Source organism: Erithacus rubecula, assembly GCF_903797595.1.
Source record: "Erithacus rubecula genome assembly, chromosome: 3".
Lineage (NCBI taxonomy): Eukaryota > Metazoa > Chordata > Aves > Passeriformes > Muscicapidae > Erithacus > Erithacus rubecula.
In genome coordinates, this window is record NC_136689.1 from 139,128,633 (window position 1) to 139,152,522 (window position 23,890).

General features: G+C 46.0%; 1 protein-coding gene across 1 annotated transcript in view; it reads right to left on the reverse strand.

The window, feature by feature from the left end:
• Positions 1–23,890, reverse strand: part of ADGRB1 (adhesion G protein-coupled receptor B1) — a 202,752-nt gene that overhangs the window by 34,624 nt on the left and 144,238 nt on the right. The window contains 5 exon segments of the mRNA XM_079302799.1: positions 1,609–1,694; positions 5,281–5,347; positions 11,593–11,662; positions 16,174–16,324; positions 20,526–20,628. Of these exon segments, the coding sequence (XP_079158925.1) occupies positions 1,609–1,694; positions 5,281–5,347; positions 11,593–11,662; positions 16,174–16,324; positions 20,526–20,628 (477 nt within the window).

The window sequence follows — 23,890 nt, forward strand, 5'->3', positions numbered from 1 at the left end:
TCCAAACCCTGGCCATCCTTACAGGGATGAAATTTTTCCAAATATCCAACCTGGACCTGCCCTGGTGCAGCTTGAGGCCATTTCCCTTTGTCCTGTCACTTGTTACCTGGGAGCAGACCCTCACCTCACCACACCACTCCCTATTTTATGGAGCTGGAGAGAGTGATGAGGTCCCCCCTGAGATTCCTTTTCTCCAGGCTGAGCCTCCCCTTCCTGGTGCTCCAGACCCTTCTCAGCTCTGTTCCCTTCTCTGGATGTGCTCCAGCTCCTCAATGTCTTTCCTGGAGTGAGGTGCCCAAAACTGAACACAGGATTTGAGGTGCTGGGAAAGAATTTGCCTCTACCGTGGGTTTTGCCTCCACCACTCAATTAAAAACCATTTGCACACAATTACTCCATAGTGCAGTGCCAGGAATATTGAACGTCACCCAAATTATCCACCCCTGCCCTCTGAGACTCAGTGGAGACCCCTTCTCCCTCCACTTTTACAGACAGGATATTTCCATATAACCAGAACAGCTCTTGCTCTCCTCACTTCCTTGTAAACAATTTCTTCCTCCCAGAACACAGCTGTTAGCCACAGTGATAAATCAAATTCCTGCAGTGGCCAACTGGGAGCAGAGATCCCTGCTTTTCCCAGCAGCAGGTAAGGACAGAGCTTCTCTGACCGCAGCAACAAGCCAAGAAAGGCAGGGGAGAGTCACACAAATCAGCCAGGCTGACCTGGGCTTCTGATGTGACTCAGAATGTCAGCCTGCCATTTCCCTGTCCCTTGCTCAGAGCAGAGCACAGCTCAAGGAGAAAAGCTGAGCAGGCTGCAGGCTTGTTCCTAAAAATGGAGAGGAGAGGGGCTGTCAGACTGCTGGGGATGCTAGCAATGGAAAAACAGCCACTGCAAAAGGTTCGGGAATAACCCTGCCTGAGAACTGCTGCCCCAGCCAAACCCTGGGAGACAGCAGGGTGGGGAGAAATGTGGAGTCAAGTCTAGAATGAATACCCCAAAGGAAAGCAGGAAACACAAATCCTCTGGGTTCAGGAATGGAGGCTGTGGGGAAGATAAAGAACCTCAGGGGGCAGCAGAATTTTTTCTTGCAGCACAGGCTCTTAACTCACCTCTCCTACTGCATCCATCTGCTGCTCTGCTCCTGCCAGACCTCCAGAACCCATTCCCTGCCATCACACACCTCTGCTGCCCCTGAGACACCTGCCAGCCTCCAGACACCTCTGTCACCCAGCTCCTGCCACACTCAGCAGTGCTGAGTCTCTCTGCTGTCCCCAGAGTTAGTGACAGGAGCCACTTTGCTCTCCCTCATGTCTGGGATGATGCATCAGCCTGGGCTGAAGCCATTTTTAACAAAGAGATGAACTTTTATCCTTCCTGCACACAAAACAGGGCTGCTTCTTGGATTTTTGTGTCCTGCTGTACTGAATGACAGGACAAATAGATTAAATCAATAGTGGTTTTTTTTCTTTCATTTTGTTTGCTTTTTTTTTTTTGGTTTGCATCCCCAGTCTCTTTTTTCATCCCTTGCCTGGTTATTGATCACAACCTTGGGTATTTTTGGTTTTTATTTTTGCTCTTTACTTAGATGTATTGATAAGGCATACCCTGCCCGTTCCTTCAGTTTCTTATCTGTTATTCCATCTTTGGATACAAGTTTGTTAAAAACCAGAATGCCAATAACCATGTTCACCTGTCAAAAGAGAAACAACACACAGGTTTTGTTCTCAAGTGGGTCAGGTCAAACTCTGTAACACAGAAGGGTTTTTCCCAAAGGCAGGTCACACTTCTGCAGGCCACCACCCCTGGTGTCCCCTGTCCCCACTTGTCCCACCTCCCCTGGCCATGAACCAGTGAGTCCAGGACAGCAGAAAGCAGCTGGCAGCACATCAAGGAGGCTGGAGAAGCACTAAAATTGAAAAAGATCATCAAGTCCAACTCTCAACCAGATCTTCAAGAAACAGGAGAGACTGGGAATTTCTCAGATTGCTGCAGGGGTGTTTGAACCCCAACACTACTTGAAGTCCAGCAAGGCAAACTCCAACAATTTTTTTGGGCTAATCCAAACTGATTAGCCCAAAAAATCCAAATAGAGTGGCCAGTACAGAGAGAGTAGTGGGTTGGCATTGGCTGCTTCCTAAAGCACCTTCTGGAGTCAGTGCTGCCCCAGCAGCAGCAGTAGGAAAACACAGACAATTTATCACAGTTCTTTCCAGGTAAAACACCATTGCTGCTCTCAAAATAAGAGGTGAAGGGACACTGGAGCAAGTAGAAATATCATCTGCTTTTTTGGGATGTCTTGGGAGATACTGCAGATGGCACAGCAAAGAGAATTCCCCAAAAAATCAGTGGGCAATAACAATTCCATGCAGTCCATTTTCCTCAGGGTGAGAGCAAGGATGTCTGTGCCCATCAGATACAAAAATCCACAGTGAAATACAGGTTGGACAGAGCTGGGATCCTGCAGAGTGACCCCAAACTCCTCCCTGTGCTTTTCCAAATGCATCCAGTGCTGCCAGCTGCCTCTGCTTTACAAACCCCATCCCAACCTCAGCCACACCTCAGTGACACCAGCCCCACCCCTGCATTTCCAATGATGGTGGAAAAAGGTGACATTCTCCAGCTTCTGCTGTCAATGCAACACCTCTGGTGGTAGAAACTTGTGGTCAATGCTGCTTTGCATGTGGGGCTTGCATAGAAATGTTTTAAGGCCAAATTAAGAGATTAATTCATGTGACTTCACGTGTTTGTGAGCTTAAGAGATCCTAAGAGTCTCCTGACCCAAAGGAAGGGATCAAATCTCTGACTAATTGCCTAAATCATCCTCAAAACAATGATCAATCTTTCTGCTGGTCTCACCAGCTCACTGATGTGGAGCCCACAGCTGGGAACCCATGCAAAAACTCAGCAATTGTAGTTATTTTTGTTTGCATCAGCTGCTGGGTCAGCTGAGACCATTTCTAGAGTTCACCATGGGATTGATTTAGAGAGAAACAAGCCTGGCAAGTCAGGCACAGTGACACAGCCAGGGATCAGCAGGAAATCAAAGGCTGGTTATGAGCCTGGAAAAGAGGGAGCACCATGAAATCACTGGTCCTTCCCTGGGGAGGAGCCTGGTGAGTCCAAGAAGGGTTTTTTCCTTAAGGTGCAGCCAGGCAGGAGGAAAAGTGGGGTTGAAGTTTGTCTGGATCTGCCCTAGGGCTGGCCAAACCTGCATCCTCATTCCTAAAGAGCAGGGGAGACAACAAAGAGCAGTTCTGCACTGATTTTAACAAATTAATTTATCAATCAGTCAATCAATCCAGTACATTGATCACCATAATCAACATCCTGCTCTGATCCTGGCTCCACTCCTTTCCTAAGTCAGGGATACAACATGGATATTCTTCCAATAACATGCAGAGTAGCTTTATTCTTTATCTCTGAGATAACATCCAGGAGCAAAGCCTCAGGTCTGGGATTCCTGGAGATCCCCACTACCTGGCCCTGTCCTCATTTCATTCCATGAGCCTCCCCTGCCTTCATCCTGCACACACAACTATCACCAGGCTGCTCCACGTGAGCTGGGTGAGCAAAACTGCCTCCAACAGCTCTGTGTTTCAGGTAGATCAGGATTTTTAAGAATAAAGGTCAAACCTTTATCCTTCAAACTTGCAGCTGTTCAGTGTCAGTGGCCTGACTGATTTACGAACATTGCTGAAGCTGCAGGCAAACCACCTTCAGAGCATTATGTGAGCTCATCTGTTTGCAGGTTCCCATTTATAACAAGACTTTCCACACTTTTCTTTTTTTTTTATAGTTTTCTTTTCCTTCTTTCTCCTTCTCCTCCTCCTCCTCCTTCTCCTCCCCCAAGCTCTCTGGTGCCTCTACCAGGGCAATATTCATTTGTCACTTTGGCCAGGAATGAGTCAGGGAGTCTAAACAAGGTGTGTGGCCTCTGTCCTGGTGCTGATCAGGACCAGACACCCCCAGAGATGATTCACCCCTTCCAAATATCAGGAACCACCATTTGCATGTGCTCACCCCTCTGTGAGGACATTGATTTCCTCAGCTTGATGGGGAGGGAAAACTGAGCTGGAAACAGGCTCCTGTGCTTTGCTCGCACTTTAAAAGTGCAAAGGGAAAAGAGGAAGATCATTCCCCTGATGTTGGCACAACAAAAGTGAGGTGGTTTGAGGCAGCAGAGTGACTCTGGGCACTACCAAAGCTTCCTCCCTCTGAATCCCTGTGCCACAACCCCACATGAAAGACCTCAGCTGATGCCAGTTTTGATTTCTTGCAGAGGAGGGGACACTGCTGGCTTTTCTCTTTGTCACAGTCATGAAACCATGGCAGCAAGGTGGTTTGATGTGCAGTGACAGCACTGAGAATAGAGGCAGCCCCAGCTTTTTGTGGAGTTATTCTCCTGTAAGCTCCTGCCACGGGGCATTTCATCCCCAGGCTCTGCACAAAACAAAACCTGCACTGAAAAAGGAATTGTGAGTGTCAACAACCCCATTCCTGCAGGACTCTGGAGCCTCAGAGGGTACAAAGCTCCTCCACTGGATAAAACTGGGCTGGAGAGAAACTGCAGAAAGATGTGGGGGCTCAAATGTGGCTTTAAACCCAAGGATTTCCTGGAGGAGCAGCAGCTCCCAGATTCCTTCAGCCCTGAGGTTTCTCAGGCTTCAGCAGCAGAGAGGGAATGTCACCTCAAGTGACCTTACACTCAAATAATGAGTGGCCAAGGTTGGTGTTGGGGCTGTGCTGGAGCCAGGGCTGGTGGGACAGAACAAACTCCCCATGCAGGAGCTGGAGTTTAGGAATGCCCACCTTAACCCTGCCATCCCTTTGAATTCAAAGCAAACATGACATTTTTAGGGTCCTATTCAGCTCTGATCTGAAGATTTCAATTTCTCCTGCAAGCAAGGAAATCTGCTCACATGCACTGGCCTGGGATGGACCAGAAATAAAAACTGGCTGTGAGAGCACAGCCTGCTCTGAAAACCACCAGGAACAGCATTTTCTGAATGAGTCAATGTCAGAATTTTCCACCATCATCCTGCACTTCCATCCAGACAGAGCAAAACCAAGGCAAAGCATTAATCAGATTTTAGGGAGCTGCAGTGAGGACAGAGGTGCCCCCATCCCAAATTGTTGGCTTTGCTCGTTATTCCTGAAGGAGGAAACACTTCAAAACACAACTGGAAATAAAGAGGGGCATTCTTGGCTTGAAAGAAATTGCTATAAGATATAGAGGAGGAAAAAAAATAGAAAATATTTGAGACAAGTTGAAATACCAAAACGACAGCAGCCGCCGGTCCCACGAAGGCATAGAGGAGTCCTCCCTCTAATGACAGCCAGCAGCTGGAAAATGAAGAGAGAAGAGAAAGTCACCCACTGGCAAATGTCCCCAACAAGCACATGTTGGATTCTTCCCTTTGCCTGCAGAGTTCAGCCTGGGAGGTGAAATCCCATGGCAAAAAGGAAAAAAAAAAAAAAATCTGAGACTTTCAACCAAGCAAGTTTTGCTTTCCATTTCTCCTGAACTTGCATGAAGGCTCCTCTGCCTGGGGACCTGCCCACAGGATGACATTTGACAGGGGGATTCATGCAAAATTAAGGAGAGTGCTCTGTTTCAGACCAGGTCCTGGAAGCAGCTGCAGCATTTTGCTGGCAAGATGATGATCTTGCCCTACTTATCTGGGAGGAAGAGTGGAAAGAGTGGAAATTTCCCTCTGCTCATTTGTTCACCCCTGAGTCTTCCAGGGGTGCAAGACATTTCATCCATCCCTCTGAGATTGTCTCCATGGGGAAATTTAACAGCACAGCAGCAAGGTGGGAATTCACAGCATTCCCTGGGTGGAATTGTTTATGGAATGAGCTGAATGTGAGGTGTGTTTGGAAACCAGCTTGCTCCTTCTCCCTCACACCACATAACCTGAGGAGGACATCTCCCTTCTGCAATGCCCAGGTGTGGAATTCAGGCTCCTGAACTGCCTGGTGCCTTCTCAAATTCTTGTTTGAAAGCTCTTGGTTGAGGCCCTGGCAGTGTCCAAGGCCAGGCTGGATGGGTTTGGAGCAAACTGGGGTAGTGGGAGATGTCCCTGCAATGGTAGAGATTGGAGTGAGATGACCCTGAATGTCCCTTCCAACCCAAACCATTCTCTGTGTTTCTGTTTTTCAGGTTTGACTGTGAAGTCAGGAAGGAAATGCTTTTTCCCCTGTGGGTGCCTGAGCCCTGCCAAAGGATGAGCAGAGCACTTGTGAAATCTCCATCCTTGGGGACATTCAAAAGCCACCTGGGCACAGCCACCTCCAGGTGACCCTGCTTTAAGCAGATGGTTGGACCAAAAAAAAAACCTGAGGCTTTGTGAACAGCCATGAACATCCACAGCAGCACTGGAGCTGAAATTCCCATTTTTCACATGGGGAATCCAACAATTCAGGGCATGGACACACAAATTAAGTGCTCCAGGGCAGGAGAGAATTTACACTGTGTCAGCAGCCCCTGGGAAAGTCTGCATGCTTTGATAGGGCAGAACCCTGGAGAAAATGTGGGATGGAGTAATCCTGTTTCAGCAGGAAACAACCATGCACTCACCACAGGAGAAGAGCAGGAAACCACAATGGAGAGGGAACTTTCTCCAAGCTCTAAACTCAGCTCACCCTGCAGTAATTCACTTGCCCTGCCCTCAGCAAGATGCTTTCATCCTGCATCAGGAGCAAACTGATGCTTCCAGTGGGAAAAAAAAAAAAAAAAAAAAAAAAAAAAAAGTCTTCCTGGAAACATTTCAGCTTTGTTGATCAGCCTCATATTTTTTTTAATTAAATCTCAGCTGCAAAAAAATGCTATTTTTTTTTCACCCCAAAACAAGGAACGTTTCTGAAAAGGCAGCCCAAAGAAAGGGAAGTATTTCAAACTGAGAATTAGAAGTAGGGTATTCTGCTATTCTCCAAGATCTGAATCTTGTTTATGTCTAAATTAAACCTGTAATGTGCTAATTTAATCAATTCTGATTTCTTCCTGATAGCAAGTTGTTCTGTCACAAACTGTCTGAACAGCTGTAATAATAAAATGAATAATCAGCTGAGAAGGGAGAGAGTAAAAATGAAGCTTTGAAGCTCTGAAATGACTGGAGGTCTCCCTAAATTCAAGAGGAGGGGCTCCCAAATCCCAGTCCTTATCCAAACCTTTTTATCCATGCAGATTTTTGAGATGTTTTTTCCCAGGGTCTGCTCCAACTGGTGGCTCAGATGAAGAAACCTGACAGTGCTGCACTGCAATTAGTGCTGAGGACTGGGTGCAAAGAGGGTTCTGATCCCTGCAGGGTCCCTGGGAGCAGCAGGAATTGGGGAGGTGAGATCACACATCACCAAGCACTGATCCCTTCTGGCTGCCTGGCCTCCCTGCCACAGCATTTCATCACAGCATTGCTGTGGCAAGGGAAAGGGAAGGGTCCAGGGATATCCAAGAGGCAGAACTGACAGCAAACCCCAGCCTGGTGGAGATGCTTTTATTTGCATTTTGCTAAGAGGTTCCTTGTACTTTCCAAGGGATCTCTTCAGTGATTTTTTAAAAATAAAATTATCACTGCAAGGGAGGAAGTGAATGGTTTAACAATTCCTAAGCAGTGTTTCCTAGACTGACAGCAGCTCTTGTGCTCAGCACAAAAAGATCTCTTTTTTGCAAACCATCTGATCTTTCTGTGACTCTGGCCCAGCACAGGTGGAGGTGGTGGCTTTGTCCTGGTCCTGGGCTGGCTTCCACTGAGCCCTTTTCACCCTGTCCAGCCCTGCCAGCAACAGCTCCCACCTCAACCCTGTGCAAAATCAGCAGCACCAACAAAACATTTTGTGCTATTGAGATTATAGGGCTAGCCTGATTTTTACCAGTGTTTATCCAGAGATTAACCCAGAAGCTGCTGAGATACCTGTGGGTCACAAAAGCCCTGGTGCAGTCACACTCCAGGACCCTGAGAAATCTGCTTTGTGCAGGCTGTGCTCAGAAAACTTCTGATGGGCTCTCTTGTGGGGAAGATGAGGGCTCCCAGTGCCAGTGGCACAACCTCAATTATTCACTTCAAGCTTTAGGAGGTTGTTTGTGAAGCTTTAGAGGTCCAGGGCAGTCCCTGGAGCAGCAGCTAAAAGCAGAGTTATTATCCAGGCACTCAGCCCAGTCTAGGGAGGTGATCAGTGCAGGTCCTTTAGACCTCTGGTGCCCCTCAGACTTTCTTTGAGACTGGAATTGCAGTTTCTACCCTGCCCCAGCATGCTCCAAACAACAGCAAAATCTCCTTTCAAATGCAGTTCAGACAAGAGAAAGGAAAAATCCCTTTGCTGGAGGGTCCTGAGTAATAAAGGTTGAGTGAATGGCTGCTGAGAGTCACCACACACAGAACAGCACAGACACACTCCAAATACTCCAGCACATATTCAATTTTTATTCTGAACCTCTCTCTTCCTCCTCAGATTAAGACTCAGTGCAGCCTGGCCAACTAAATGGTAAATATTAAACATACTACAAGCTCCCTAAACTCACCACAGGCTCTGATCTCTCTGCATTAGATCTTGGAGACACAGCCAAGCCTTTGATGGGACAATTCTGGGTGAGGCAGACCCCATCCTGCTGCTCACTTTTGTTTTCATTGTTAGAGAAAAGCTTCATCCCATGTACAATTAAAAAAGACAGGACCAAACAGGATGAAATCCTGCTGAGGTCCCAGGCTGAACATCCTGATGGGATTTGTTCCACTGTGGCTGGGGCACCTTTGGCACATCCTGAAGATCCAGACTGGCAGCTCCAGCCTCAAGACACATCACACATTTCACACCCTGCCCCTTCCACCAGCTCTGCCCTTAGAGTCTTTAACACCAAGAGTAATTCTGCAATGCCTTCAACACTTGCAGATGTCCAAAATGCCCTCATGACCATGTCCTGTTGGTTGGATGTCAGGGGTTTTTTTACCATGGTGAGTGGGATGAGAGAGAAAAAAACAAAAAACTGCTGTGGAGTGTTAAATTCTGTGCTCAGCTAAATATCAGAGCCCTGCTTTGACTTAATATCCACGTCCACCAAGGGAGCTGATGCACTGCTCTTGGGACCCAGAAACTGTAGGGTTGGAAGATGCTTTAAAAGGCTCTGTGTGGTTTGTGTGGGTTTTTAAAAGTTCCTTGTGGTTTATCTTGTCACCTTTGTCCCCTCCTTTCCATGGAGGGATGTGCTGTGATTAAAGCTCTTCCTTCCTTCTGCAAGCTGGAAATATTGGATCTTTACAGTCTGCAATGCCCACTTGAAATGTCCCAGTGGAGAGAAAACTGGGCTGAAAGGACCTTAAAGATCACCTGGTTCCACCCTTGCCATGGGCAGGGACACCTTCCACTGTCCCAGGCTGCTCCAAGCTCTGTCCAAGCTGGTTTTGGACATTTCCAGGGATGGGGCAGCCACAGCTTCTCTGGGAAACCTGTGCCAGGGTCTCATCACCCTCACAGGGAAGAATTTCTTCCCAATATCCAATCTAAATCTATCCTGCTTCAGCTCAAAGCCACTTCCCCTTGTCCTGTCATTACATGCCCTTGTCAAAATCCCTCTCCAGCCTTTCTGGATGTCTTTTAGTTCCTGGAAGGTACCAAAATGTGGAATTACAACAGGATGGCAATGTTGGGGATGTCTGATGGGATTTTTGAGCTTGAGAGGATCTGTTGTTCTTCTCATGACTCTGGTGAGACTCACCAGCTTCACCCCACATTGAGAAATGTGGGAAGGAGGCAAAAGGAGGGACCATGGAATATCCCAGAAAAGGACCCACAAAGATCACTGAAACCAAACTCATCAAACTGGACTTGCTGGGGTGTGAAAGCCACCACAATTTTGGTGACACAAGCTGACAGCAGAGCTGGGATCCCCTTCCACCCCCTGGCATCCAGCCCTTGGTGAGTGACAGAATCTTTGGGGCTGCAAGGAGTCAGAGCATTGGCAGCAAAAGAAGAGCTGGTGTGACCAGGCAACCCCTGGGAATGCTGGAAAGTCAGCCCAGCCTCTTGGCCACCTCACCCTGTGCCAACTTGAGAGCAAAGCAGGTTTTGTCACACGTTGACACCTCCTGGCTGCAGTCTGCAGGGTGGGACATGCTGGCACAGTGGTGCAGGGCAGAAAACAGGGAATGCTTTCCTGCACATTCCTCCCTGCCCTGCCCAGGCACTTCTGTGTTGTCAACATTGCCCAAAAAACTCTTAAACATTTTTGACAAAGCCACAAAGGTTGTTGCACCAATTCCCACCAGTTTAGAAACAAAAAAAAAAAAAAAAAAGAGAAGCAGAAATACCCAGGACCTCCCTTCCATCTCCCTGAAGCTTGTTCTTCATGAATTGTTCTCGTGGATGTGCCTGGAGCAAAGTGCCAGAAGCAGATGACCCACAGAAAATCCAAAGGGAATTAATTTGGGATCTTGGTGCTGTTTCTGCAAACCAGGCTGTGTTTTGTCCTCTCCTGAGTCACACAACAACCAGTGGGTCCCTCTGCACCAGGCCACACTGAAGGTGGCACAGCCAAAGCATCCTGGTGTCAGCCTGACTTCAGGAATTCTGCCTGTGAATTTATACTCAAGAAACCCACAATCCTGAGCCCTCTGTCTTACAGGAACTCAGGCTGCAAAGCAAACAGAAAATGCTGCTGTGCTGCTTTAATTCTCCCCTGCAATTAAAATGCAAACCCTGGACCATTTGGCCGTGGGTGTGCAGGATGTGGTGGGAATTGAGGGAGTTCCACATGACATTTCCTCAGTGGGACGACTGAAGCCTCATCTGCTGCTCTGCTGGCCACATCAACAGCTCCAGGCTCAAACATCACCCATGTGGGCTGCAAAGCCCTGCCCAGGAAGGCTCTGGAAAATGATGGGATGCAGTAAGGAAGAGCCTGACTTATTGCTACATAAAATATTATCCTCAAACTGTCACTATGCATGGAATTTCTGAGGTTTTTAACAACACAGGGATGAAATATTTTCTTTTTTTTATCCTTTTTCATTTTAAGTCGTACTAATGCTCAACTCTGAGTTAACCCAGCCTTGCCTTAATGCATTTTTGACCTCTTCCATTATTTCTTTTCTGTTTTCCTTCCCCCATTATGAGCATATTAAAGCTTCCTAAAGACAAAACCTGTGGAATTTGGAAAACAGGCAAACACAGGCTGCTGTCAAAAACCTTGGTTTGCACAAGTCAGGCTCATTCTGCTGCTGAGCTATTTTGAAAACATGGGGCCAATCAAGCACAAAAACATTTAAAAAAATGCTGGATTAATTTTTAAACATCCTAAACTTTAAATATTCCACACTTTCCCCCTTTAAAAATACATTAAAAAGCTCTAAGAAAAAGGTATTTAGATCAAAGTGATGCCACAAATGCAACAGTTAAATCTAATTAGTCCCTAGGAACTTGTTTTTAAAGGAACACAAGATCCAGCTTGGTCAGGTGATGGATTGAGGAGGCTGGGATGCAGGAATTGTCCTGCACATGGAAATTGAGCTCCCAGCCTGCCTCCTGTGGGTCAGTGACTGGGTTTTGACAAAAAGGATGGAGGATAAAACAAGGGAGAAAAGGAACACTTTACTCACTAGTTCACGGTGCCATATCCCTTGGCTTTAGTAAATCCCACAGAAATGGCAACCACCAAGGCAGGCAGCCCTAAGGAAATGAAACAGGAGGAAATTGGTCATTTCATCACATGTGCAGCATTTCTCCCACTCCATATTCCCCATTTTTCCCAGTGTTATTCCAGCAGCATCCATTTCAGCCTGGCTCTGTGGCACAGACTGAGCTCAGGACCCTCAAAACTAGAAGCAAGAACTTTAATTATCTCTGTTATTTAAATAAATTTCATGACCTGTAATCAGTTCCTGCCCTGTTGTGGTCTCAGCAGTTTTGGGGGGAGGGTCTTCCAGTAGATTCAGATGCATAAAATTGATTTATTTTATTCCTAGGTACTTCATAGTGTCTCTGAAGTTGGACTATTCAGCCACAACCCAACTCCAAGAATCCAAACAGTTTGCACTCAGTGTAGGATGAGCAACCCAGGTTCAAATCTGCCCCAAATGACACAGAAAATGAAACTAAAACTAAGTTTCCCTATCCCAAACAGGTCCTTCAAGATCCTCTGAACAACAATGAGAAAGAGTTTCAGGATCTATGAAAGTTCAAAGTTCAGCTCTCCCCTTTCCCTAAAGAAATGTCTGGAGATCAGCTCACAGCATTGGGTTCTTCAGCTCTGGAGGTCTCCCTGTGGCTTTTTACAGCCCTCCTCCTTGTGGCAGGAGGAATTAAGCTGTCTCAACACTAAAGATGGGAAAATCCCATTAGGAATCAGCAGGATCAGTAGCCAGCTGGGAGCTGCAGAGCTGCAGAGGTCATGGCAGGTGACTGCAGGAGATCCCAGGGATGTGCAGGCTCAGCTTCCAAACACCATTCCCCTGGGAAGGGGGCCCTCAGCAGCACACATCATCCCTGGGTTGATTAATACTGAGGCTCTGCAGCAGCTGGGAGCCACAGGGCCAAGCTGGCTGGAATGTGGAGCAACTGAGGGTTATCCTGCAGGGAAGGGCTTCTCTTCCCATGGGAGATTTCCCAGCACAGCTCACATTTCATCAGTCCAAATCCAACAGGCAGTGGGTTTAAAAAATGTCGTTTTTAATATTAATTTCCTTTCCTTTCCTTTCCTTTCCTTTCCTTTCCTTTCCTTTCCTTTCCTTTCCTTTCCTTTCCTTTCCTTTCCTTTCCTTTCCTTTCCTTTCCTTTCCTTTCCTTTCCTTTCCTTTCCTTTCCTTTCCTTTCCTTTCCTTTCCTTTCCTTTCCTTTCCTTCCTTTCCTTTCCTTTCCTTTCCTTTCCTTTCCTTTCCTTTCCTTTCCTTTCCTTTCCTTTCCTTTCCTTTCCTTTCCTTTCCTTTCCTTTCCTTTCCTTTTTCCTTTCTTCTCCTTTCCTTCCCCTTCCCTTGCCTTTTCTCTCCCTTTTTTATATTTTTTTTCCTTTTCCTTTTTCTCTTTCCTTTTTCCTTTCCTTCTTCCTTTCCATTCCTCTTTTTCTCACTTTTTTCCCCCCACTGACTCTTGCTCCTCTCCCTGAGCCTCCTTCACACCTCATCTGGATAAATCCTGCATTCCCTATGGTGCCAGCATCCCACAGGAAGAAACCACCCAGGGAAGGACATTTTCAGGAATACAGCTTGGTGCAAGAGACCCTGGGAAAGAGGAAATTTGGCAAAGACTCTGCCAAAAATAGCAACTTGTTCATTGCAAAACGCTTCTCTCCGACGTGCTAATTATGCAAAAATCCAGCGTGGGGCTGTGAACTTGGCAGCTCCAGGGTCTGGCTTGTTCCAACGCTGGGTAAAAATCTCATTTTGGGCTGGGAATGGGTCTGGACAAGGAGCAGCTACTACAGGTGGTAGCTGTGTTGTAGGAGTTAAGCCAAAGAGCATCATGAGAGATACAGCTCTGGGAGAGCTGTCAGCAGTCTGAGTAAAGTTAGATGGGATTAGATTGAAAAAATTCCCACCAAAAAAAAACAATTTTAATCTGATTTTTTTTATTATTATCAAGATATTTACTCCTAACTGGTCTGTTCCATATAACTAGTGTGGTACAGATAGTACCAGCAAGGCTCTGGGGGCTTTCTGCACAAAGGGAATTTAACACTCACAATTGCAAGTAAATCATTCAAAACCTCTTTCAAAGAGTTTTGTACTTCCAGGTCACAGGAGAATCAGGCCATGTGTTAATCATGTTCCACTAGAGAAGATGTTTGCTAATAATTCCCAAGAGCCATTCTTGTTATAAACAGCTGAAGATCCACTCAGAGGCTGAGCTATGGCAGCATTAAAAATCCAGCTGTGGAAACTATAACAGGGTCATAAAAATCCTGACAAAAAATATTTCTTCTTTATTGGGGCTAAATATGATGACTGAGTTGCTCCCAGGGAACAATTTATCTGTCTGCTCTAAATCAGAGAATATCCTGAATTGAAAGGATCCACAAGGATCAAGTCCAGTTCCTGACCCTGCACAGGATCACCCAAAAAGTCACATCATGAACTTGAGAGCATTGTCCAAGCACGGACAAGAATCATTAATAATAATAATAATAATTATTACTACTAATAATTTTAAAATCATATTGCAAAGTTTCACATCCAAGAGGAGACCAAAGAAATAAAAAATAATCCTCCCTACTGCTGAAATTCTCTGCAGCTTCAATGAGCTACAGCTGAGAGCAGCTGAGAACTTGGCAAAGACATCTCCAACGATGGCTTGGAGAAATGCAAATGTGCAAAGAGGGGAGAGGGGGGAGAATCAGCCCATGACAAAGTGAATTGTGCTAATTATTTCAGATTATGCTCTTTAAAACATATTTTCAGCTTCTTTCCTCTTACAAGTGCCATTAATCCCAGCTCTACAGCTGAAGTCTAGCAGGATGCTAAATATCCAAAATTCCCTTGCTGCCTTAATAGGCGAGAGTGTTCTTCATTCCTTGTCCTAACCTACTCCAAATGGTTATTATGCATCATTTATCAGCAGTGCATCCTAGCTCAGAGCTGACTACATTTTACTAGCAGTGCAAATTATGCTTCTACATATGTAGGGGGATTTTTTTTTTTTTTTAAATCTGTACAGACTACAAATGTGAATGCTGCTCATCCAAAAATTCCCTTGGCTAACACGCCCATCTGTCCCAGCTTTTACAAATTAGGAGGGGGAAAAAAAAATCCCTTTTTATTACCTAGGAAAGCTATTAGTCTGTTACATTTGATATCCCTGATGTTGCTGGAGTCACCAAGGAGGTATAAACATGCCTGAGCACACCCAGGCTCCTGCAGCCTGTGCTCTGCAGGTATTGTGGTTCTGCTCCTGCTAACATGCAAACCCTGAATTTTAATAACACAATTTATTCTCTGTTGTAAGCAAAAGCTTAGGAGGGAAAACTTAAAGGGATGAAGGTGGTGCAACGAGGATGGCTCTTGATGTGCCAGAATAAATCACATCAGGGTGCTTGGTAAGCACCAGAAATCTCTTGCCTGGGGTGAATTGTGAGACTTCAGTTGTAAAATGAGACGTTAATAGAGCTCAGCCACACTCTGTCCTTTCCTTTGCCTCCTCACTCCTCAGCAACTTTTTGTGCCACTGCTCCTCTCACACACACCCTTGTTATCACTTTGAAAGCCCAGGTTGATGGGTTTGTATTTGTTTTCTACTACAGAATGCATCATTTAAGGCTAATAAATTAAACATACGGCAGAAGCAGAGGGAGAAAAATTAGTTACAAGCATCTGCAGCAGTCTCACAGTTTATTTGTCTCTGAAAGGCACTGCTGCCATGGAGACAGGATTTCAGAGTTTGCTCCACTCCAGGTTGCTCTGCAGAGTCTTAGAACCATAAAATCATTGAGGCTGAAAAGACCTCGGGGATCATTGAGTCCAACCAGGTCCATCACTAAACCATGGCCCTAAATGCCACTTCTTCATGGGTTTTTGAGCTCTCCCAGGGATGGTGATTCCACCACTTCCCTGGGCAGCCTGTTCCAATGCTTGGCCTTCTTTTCAGTGATGAGATCTTCCCTAATATCCCATCCAAACCTCCCCTGGTGCAACTGGAGCTGTTTCCTCTTGTTCTTTTACCTAGAAGCAGAGCCCCTGGTTGCACCCTCCTGTCAGGGAGCTGTGGAGAGCCAGGTCCCTTATGATGCTCCTTTTCTTCAGGCTGAGCCTCTCCAGCTCCCTCAAACACTCCTGGTGCTCCAGACCCTTCCCCAGCTCCATTCCCTTCTCTGGATATTTTCCAGCACCTCAATGTCCTTTCTGTAGAGAGGAGCCCAAAACTGACCCCACAATTCAAGGTGTGGCCTCAGCAGTGCCCAGCACAGAGGGACAATCCTGGATCTGCTGATCCAGGCCAGGATTCCCCTTGCTGGTATCATCTACCAACAGAACACATCCAGCACAGAGGGAGAAACAGAGTGAAAAAAGCAGAAACCAAGAAACAGACCTAACCCCTGGAGCACCCTCCGAAACCCAGACTCGACTCCTCTGTTTTCAGGCGTGCTGGGCAGGAGGTCCAACTTATCTCAAAGCATTCCAGCCTTTCCTGAAGGCCCTGCAAGGGCTCCAAGCATGCTCCTGAGGAGCAGCAGCCCTTCCTGGGATCCTCACCCCATCCGAGGCACAAGAAGCGCTTGCGGATGATGCGGTTCCGTAAGCGACCCGTCACGGCCATGTAGGACTGCCAGGCCTCGGTCAGCACCCAGCAGAAAGAGGAGAGGAAGAAGAAGTGCAAGAAAGCTGCCACCAGCGTGCAGATCACCTGCAGAGAGGAGGAAAGGACACGTGAGAGGAGGAAAGGACACGTGAGAGGAGCGGCAGGGAGCAGAGAGGGGAGACGCTGCCAAACCTGGAAGGAAAAGTCGCGGAGATCAGGACATGGAAATAATTCTAAGAGGGGGCAAAGGTAGCAAAGCTTTTGACCTAGCAAAGCTTTAAGTGGCAATAAGCTGCTCTTAAGAGCTTCAGGATAAGGCAATGGTGAACACTTTAGGAGAATTGTGGAATTATGGAATTGTTTGAGTGGGGAGGGACGTTAAATATCATTTAATTACAGCTCCCCCAAAACAGGCAGGGACACCTTCTACTAGAAGTCTGAGCACACATCCCATCCCGGTGCTTTCTTGGCTTCAGCAGGATCTATTTAATTTACAAAACATCCCAATTATTGCCATGATCCTTGCAAGGCAAGGGGGTGGAGTGGTTAGTTAACAGTGCACTAATCTCAGCTCAAAAGGTTTGCAAAGCACCACGTCCCTGGCAGCCCAGCTATGGAAATGAAATCTGAGGAAGGCAATTTGGATGGTGCCCCTGCCAGAAAAACAGGGCTGAGTGAAAGAGTTAAGCTGTGAGAGCAGGGTGAAACCATGGCTGCCAGGCACTGGGAAAGGACTGCAAACATGAGGGCACAGTAGTCCAAGAGCACATAACTACCAGCAGACAGGAGGAAAAAAAAAATAGAACAACAAAAAAAAAAACCCCAAAGAAAAACCCCCTAGATTAGAAAGAATTTCATAATGGTGAGCTCTACTACTCGGTGGGGAAATCTCACAAGGGAAATGCAGGCAGCTTAAGCCATTTAAAATTAAACTGGGGAAAGAACTGGCAAATGCATTATGAAGAACAATCCCAGAGTGCCAGGGAGATGGACTGGAAAGCTGACAAGCTCGTCTTTGTTTTAACTCAGCAAGGCCAAATCTTTCACTGGTGCAAATTGGTGCCGCTCTGTTTCACTCAGCCAGTTTTCCCCCCATCTGTGAGCTGAAAACTGTGAATCAATTTACTCAAAAAGAAAGTGATGGGAAGAAACTCCAGTGGCTCCCGAGGAGAAGGGAGAGCAAATACATTTTAAAAGTGACTCTGGATGAAAAAAAAAATAAAATAAAAATAAGGCTTCAGGCATTTGGGAAAGGGGGAGGTTTATAATCAAGAATTTCTTTGCTTTGAGTTATATGGGGAAATATGGACTTGGCTTTACGGTCAATGAACCTTTCTCTTTTTGTCTCTTTTTTCAACCAGCAGCACCTTTCAAGCCAGAGCTCTCATGCACAGAGTGGCTTTTATCATGATTTTATCGGATTGCTCTCGATTCATCCACTGGCACCACCCGACGTTATCAGAGGCTGTGAATAAAGCAAGACCATGTGTTCTCTGAGATAGGAACTGTCTTTTTTGTTCCAGATTTGCATTTGACACCAAATCCCTCCATACTCTGCTTAAAAGTGGATTTGGGATGACAGTTTAGTACAAATAACACAGCTCAATATGATAATGCCCAGTAATTTTCACATTTTACAAGAATCTTAAAAAAAAAAGGTGTTTCCTATTCATCAGCTTACAAACTATATGAAACAGCTACAAACAGAGGATGCTTTCTGGAATGGATTTTAAGAGATTGTTATTTTAAAACCTTTTCTTTTTCATACCAAGTGCAACACTGTTCACATTGCCTTCTTGATTTTGTTTCAAACCAACCCTTGCAAAAGGGAAACAAAAGCTTTGCTTTACCATTTTACACCATGGAGATACGTTTGGGGTTGTTTGTTGGTTTCTTTTTTTCTCAAATGAGTAGCTTTGATAGAAAGGGAAGAAGGGAGGAGGGGAAGACAAGAGAAATATGCACATCTCAGCAGGACCAGGATGAACTCATCACCTCAAATGAACTTGGCCAACTGACAGACAAGCAAATATTTGCTTCTGCAACCTCTGCTGCAGGTTTTCCCTTCCTTGTGGGGAAAACCAAATATCCCCATGAAGGGCTAAGCACAGGGATATGATGTCCCAAGATACAGCAGAGCTTGTCAATCTGTCAAGGCCATTAGATCTTGTTTTCATTTAAGAGAAGAAATCTGTTCCCTTCCAGCACAAGCCTTGGAGACACGGCCACTTCCTGCAGCATCCCTTCCCTTTGTATCCCTGGATTGCTGACTGTAATTTTTTTTAGCCTTTTTCCAGGCCTTTCATCTTCAAAAAGCTTAGCAAATCCAGGCGTGGAATCTCGCCTTTGAGCTTACATGGATGGAAATCCAGGGAGAATTTGACATTTCCAGGGAAGCCGACACGGCAGAAACCTCCCGGAGAAGCCGCAATTTGAAATAAATCACCAATTTCAGGGCGCTCTATTATTGATAATTGAATGTGAATAAAATCTTAATTTACCCTCCTTCGTCTCTCCTCTGTATGGTTTTCTTTCTCTGTTGCCTGCCAGAGACTGTTTACTAGATGGCTGAGAGGAAATCCAAGAATAACCTTTCTATTTCTGGGGTTTCATGCATATGGATGTGCAAAGAGCTAATCTGCCTCCTGCCATTGCTGCTGGGAGCTTCAAATCCCCACCAACAGCTCCCACATGAACTCCCAGAGTCACAAAACAACCACCAGGGAGAACCTGGGTTCATAACTGGGCTCTGCTGTTATGGGTGTTATGGGTGGGAGAGGAGGAACTCATCCTGAGGTGAAGAACCACCACCAAAGAGGAGGTGGTTTGTCCTGCTGAGCATCCCTCAGTGTTTCATTCCATGGAAAGAAGCTTCCAGAATGTTTGGTGTGGCAGAAAACACAACCAAGGAAAGCAGGAGCTTGGGTCACCCTCTCTCCACCTCTTGCCAACCATGCTGGCAATGAAGACAGCTCTGCTTTGGGAAGGGAGTTTTTGAAGGGCACCTTGCAGCAGAAGGGTTGTCTGCTTGTTTCCACACTTCTCTACACACACAGGGCTCCAGCAGCTGGAAAGCTTCTCCTAAAACAGCCTAACCCCAACCCAAAGGGCTTTCCATAGAAATGAGTCCCTGATTGACAAAATCCTTCAGCTTCTCTGCAGGAGTCATAACATCATAGAATGGGTTGAGTTTCGGGAGGGACCTTAAAGATCATCTCATTCCAACTCCCTGCCATGGGCAGGAAGATTTTCTCTTTGCTCAAAGCTCTGTCCAACCTTGCCTTGAACACTTCCAGTGTTGGGGCATCCACAATTTCTCTGGGAAACCTGTTCTAGTGTCTCACCACCCTCCCTCATGGGGAAGAATTTCTTTGTGATATACTTCCAACAGTGACACCATGCTCGTGCTGCCAAAGCAGGGGCTCAAAAAACCCAGCTGGTCACTGGTTCCTGTTAAGCAATAACTAATTTTTGACTTCTGATTGTGACTTTGGCAGCAGAAAGAGTGGAGGAGGCATCTTGCCTCACGCTTTTTGGCTCAACAGAGTTATGATGGTTGGAGCATTTGGGAAGAGGGGAAAATTTGCAAGAGAAAAATACTGATGGTGAGCAGTAATTTGTCATGCCAGACATCAATAGGGAACCTGAAAATGCTCAAGCTGGAAAAAAGTCATGGAGGCAACACATGCCTCTCCAGCTGGGTCTGTGGGAAGAGAGCAACCAGTGCTCATGGCTTGGAAAACCACGCTGGGTCTTGCCTGGATTGCTGGAACTGCTCTGGGATCTGCTCTGAGTCCCTCATGGCCCTGCAGTGCTCACAGTGCATCTGGCAATGCATCCCCAAAAAAGGCTGGGCAGTTTTGTGCCTGTGTTCATTAACATCTGCTAAGTACTTCCAGCTCAGAGTACAAAAACTGCTGGAGAAATAAATGTAAAGCTGAGAGGTTGTTTGTTTGGGGGGTTTTTTTAAAGCCTTTTCTCAATCTGTCTTTGTAATTTTTTTTTTTGAAAATAAAATGGTTAAAGCCTTGCAAATCACCACGCTTCTTCACCGTGCCATGTGCCAGCTACTCTAGGCAGATATTCAAAAATATCACATTGGTTTTAATCAAAGCCCTGAGGATGCTGACAAATTATCAAAGAGAGAGCGAGAGAGAAAATTGAAATCTGCCATTTAGCCGCGTCTTTGACATGTCGCTAATTAACAGATGGAGGAAAAATGAGGAAGTGCTGCCTGAATGGATCATTTCAGTGCTAAATCAGGGGGAAAGCAAACAAACAAGCAAAGGCCCAGTGGATCCCTTACCTTATTGCGGGTCTGGGTCTGCCCAATCAGGATGAGAGCGTTGGAGGAGATGATGGAGAGGCAGAAGTTGATGAGGATGACGGAGCGCTCCGAGCGGATGTACCTGCAGTGAGAGAAGAGGGGAGGGACACCCACCCTGTCACAGCCTGCCCTGGGTGGCCTCTGAAAAGCAGCAATCCAGGCCAGGCTCTACAGAATTGCCAATTTCCTGCAGGTTTTATGTGCTAGCCAGGCAAGAACGAGGCGGGGGAAGGAAGGGGGAGAAGATGTCTCCATCATCCCCCATCAATGCTGGAGTTAGGAGCCAACAAAAGAGGGGCCAGCCTAGTCTGAGCCCCTCCTAAAACAGTAGAGTGCTGCAAATCTTCTTCAGCTCTGCCTACTTGAAACAGGGGCTTGAAAAGGAGCTTGAAAGAAAACAGACAGGCAACACACGGAAAAGATTCCCAACCAAGAGCCACAGGCATGCTGGCAATGGAAGCAGATTACAAACACATGCACCTTGACAACAAAGTGTGTGTGTGATTCAGCATTCCCCTTCCTTCAGCCTAACAACCCCTCCTGGGGTGAGAAGCATTGAGAAGCATTTCTGGCTTTTTTTATTATTATTTTTATTTTTTAATTTTTTTTTTTTTTTACTACTTCTCCAAACTAGGCCAAATACGTAACTGCAGCTGTGGGTTGGGGACATCAGGGACAGCAGTTAGGGAGCTGTTGCCTTCAGCACCTTGCAGGAGCCAGCTATTTGTCATTTCTGATTTGCAGCACAGCACCAGGCTGGCTGCTGAGGTAAGTGCACCACAATTAATTCAAACCACTGGCTACAGAGGGGAATTTCTTTGAAGGCACTTTTATGTATCCAATAAAATGAAAAGGGAACTGCAAAGGTGCAAATCCTCCAGGACTGACTCAAGATCTGACCACACCAAAGTCCACACACGTGAATTATCTCAGAGATGCTGCAAGTGCCCTGTCTGAATGCCAGATGAGTGAAGAGGGGATGCTGATGCTTATATAAATTAGAAACAGATGTATTAATCAACCAGCTCATCCCTGGAGGCTAATGCAGGATTATTTCCTATATTCCAGCACATCAACTATTTATGTTGGGAATTTAATTTCATTAATTAATTTTAGCAAAAGTGAGTTGGTCGTGCCTTGGCTGCAGAGTTTGGAGGTTCTGATGAGGAGGGCAGGGCAGGTTTACAGTACATGTGTGCTCTGCCAAGGGTAAATCTGTGCTTTAAACCTAAGGGAGGCTGTAAAACTCTGATTTTTCAGCTTCCCCTTGAGCTGTACCTTCAGACAAACATGAAGGGTGAAGACACGCTTTCCTGGATGCAAAAAAACCCCAAAAACCAAAAAAAAACAAAAAAAACAAAAAAAACAAAACAAAAAAAAAAAAAGCTTGAACTCCTACTTAATCTGTTGGAAGTCTGGTTTATGGCAAGTTCCTCCTTAAACTCTCCCAGCCCCAGAACAGGCTGCAAAATGTAAAATCCCAGCTCAGTATGAAACTGGTTGACAGGCTGCAAGATGAGCTTCTGGTTCCTTCCACAGCCAAGCTGAACCCAAATTTCCTGATTTCACTGGGCTCCAAACAATGCTGGGCATCACCTGGACCCTGCTCCATTTGTGACTGGAGAGTACTGAGACCTCAATCTTTTCATGCTTTGATTGTGTGAAGTAAAACATCAAATTTCCAGTCAGTAGTTTCTACTGGGTAGGAAAGGAGATTTGAGCTCTGGTGGGAAGGAGACGTAATAAATCTGTGTAGCAACTCTGTGATCCCACTGCTATGAGCATGAACTTCTCAAGCTTCCACTGGTCAGAAAAAGGTAAGAAATGAGTTAACCATAAATCTGTATTTTAATATAAGGGGAGATAATCCAGCTGTCTTAAGACTTTTTCCTCTTAAGCCCACTTAAACCAACTCTCCTTTTTCCCTGCTTCTCTTCACACCCTGAGAATTTATCTTGTTCTCCAGATCCCTGAACCTCCAAAGAACAAGATGGGGATTGGCAATGAACAGAATCAGAATAATTTAGATTGGGGAAAAAAAAAACAAAAACTCTCAAGTTCCCAATCCAATGCCATACCCAAAAAAAGGACTGATTTCCAAGTCAGATCAGGTTTCTCAGGGTCTTGTCTGATTGAGATTTGAAAATCACCAGGAACAGAAATGCTACCACTTCTCTTGGCTGACTTATTACAGCACTAAACTGCTTAGCTTAACTGCTCTTGTGGTGAAGGATTATTTTGCTTTATATCCAGCTGGGTCTTTTCCTGCTGCAGCTGGTGCCTCTAGACCTTTCCCTGCCTACCTCTAGAGTTGTTTGGCTTTTTTAACAGCCTCCTCTTCTCCAGGTTTGTTCCCTTTGCCTCCTTTGACATTCTGCTGCCCCCTTAGCATCAACTGGACTTGCTGCAATGTGCTGGAATCTCTGGAACTGGGGGGGGGGGGATCCAATACTGGGCACCTTTTCCTGGCCTCAGGAATGTCAAACATTGCCCAGGTTGTTAAAGAAGACATTAAACAATGTTTACCACTCTACAACCCTGGCCAGAGGTGACCAGCTCTTGATTAGGCTTCAAACCTTTGCCCACTACCCTCAAATCCTGCAGGAATTCCATCCAGATATAAAGCCAGCAATCCAGTGCATAATTCCATGACCTGGATACAAAAGTGCTTTTGGTGACTGTGTTAATAATGGCCTTGGTAATGTCAAAATCCACACCAGCTGCTTCTCCCCACTGCCCATTTAAGCAGTTATTTCATCCCAAAGGGAAAACAGGGCAGCCAGGCACAGCCTGTTCTCCACAAATCCTCACTGTCTATTCCCAATCACTTCCTTGCCCATCATTTTGCCTGGAAATAACCTTTAGAGCTACTTGCTCTTTAATCATCCCAGGGGCTGTATAGGTTGATCAGTCCGTTGCTCTCTGGATTCTCCTCCTTGCCCTTTTTAAAGGTGGGTGCAACATTTGCTTTCTTCCAGCCCTCAGGATGCTGCCCAGGAGACAGAGAGTGGCTCCACAGTCACACCAAACATCTCCCTCAATGCATCCCATGGATCTGCAAACATCCAGGCAACTCAGTCCTCATCTCTCTCTTCTTCAGTTTTCTTCCCTGGATTCTGACTCTGTGGAGGAATTTGGGTGCCTGGGAGCCAACAGAACAGTAGAACATTGCAAAAAGGCACTGGGTACCTTCACCTTTTCCACTTCCTTATCCATGAGTCTGCTTGTCCCATTCAACACCAGGCTAACACTTTCCTGGGAGATCCTTTGGTGCTGATGTACCTCCAGAACCCATTCTTGATGCCTTTCACATCCCTGAGCAGTTTCAAACACAGCTCACTCTG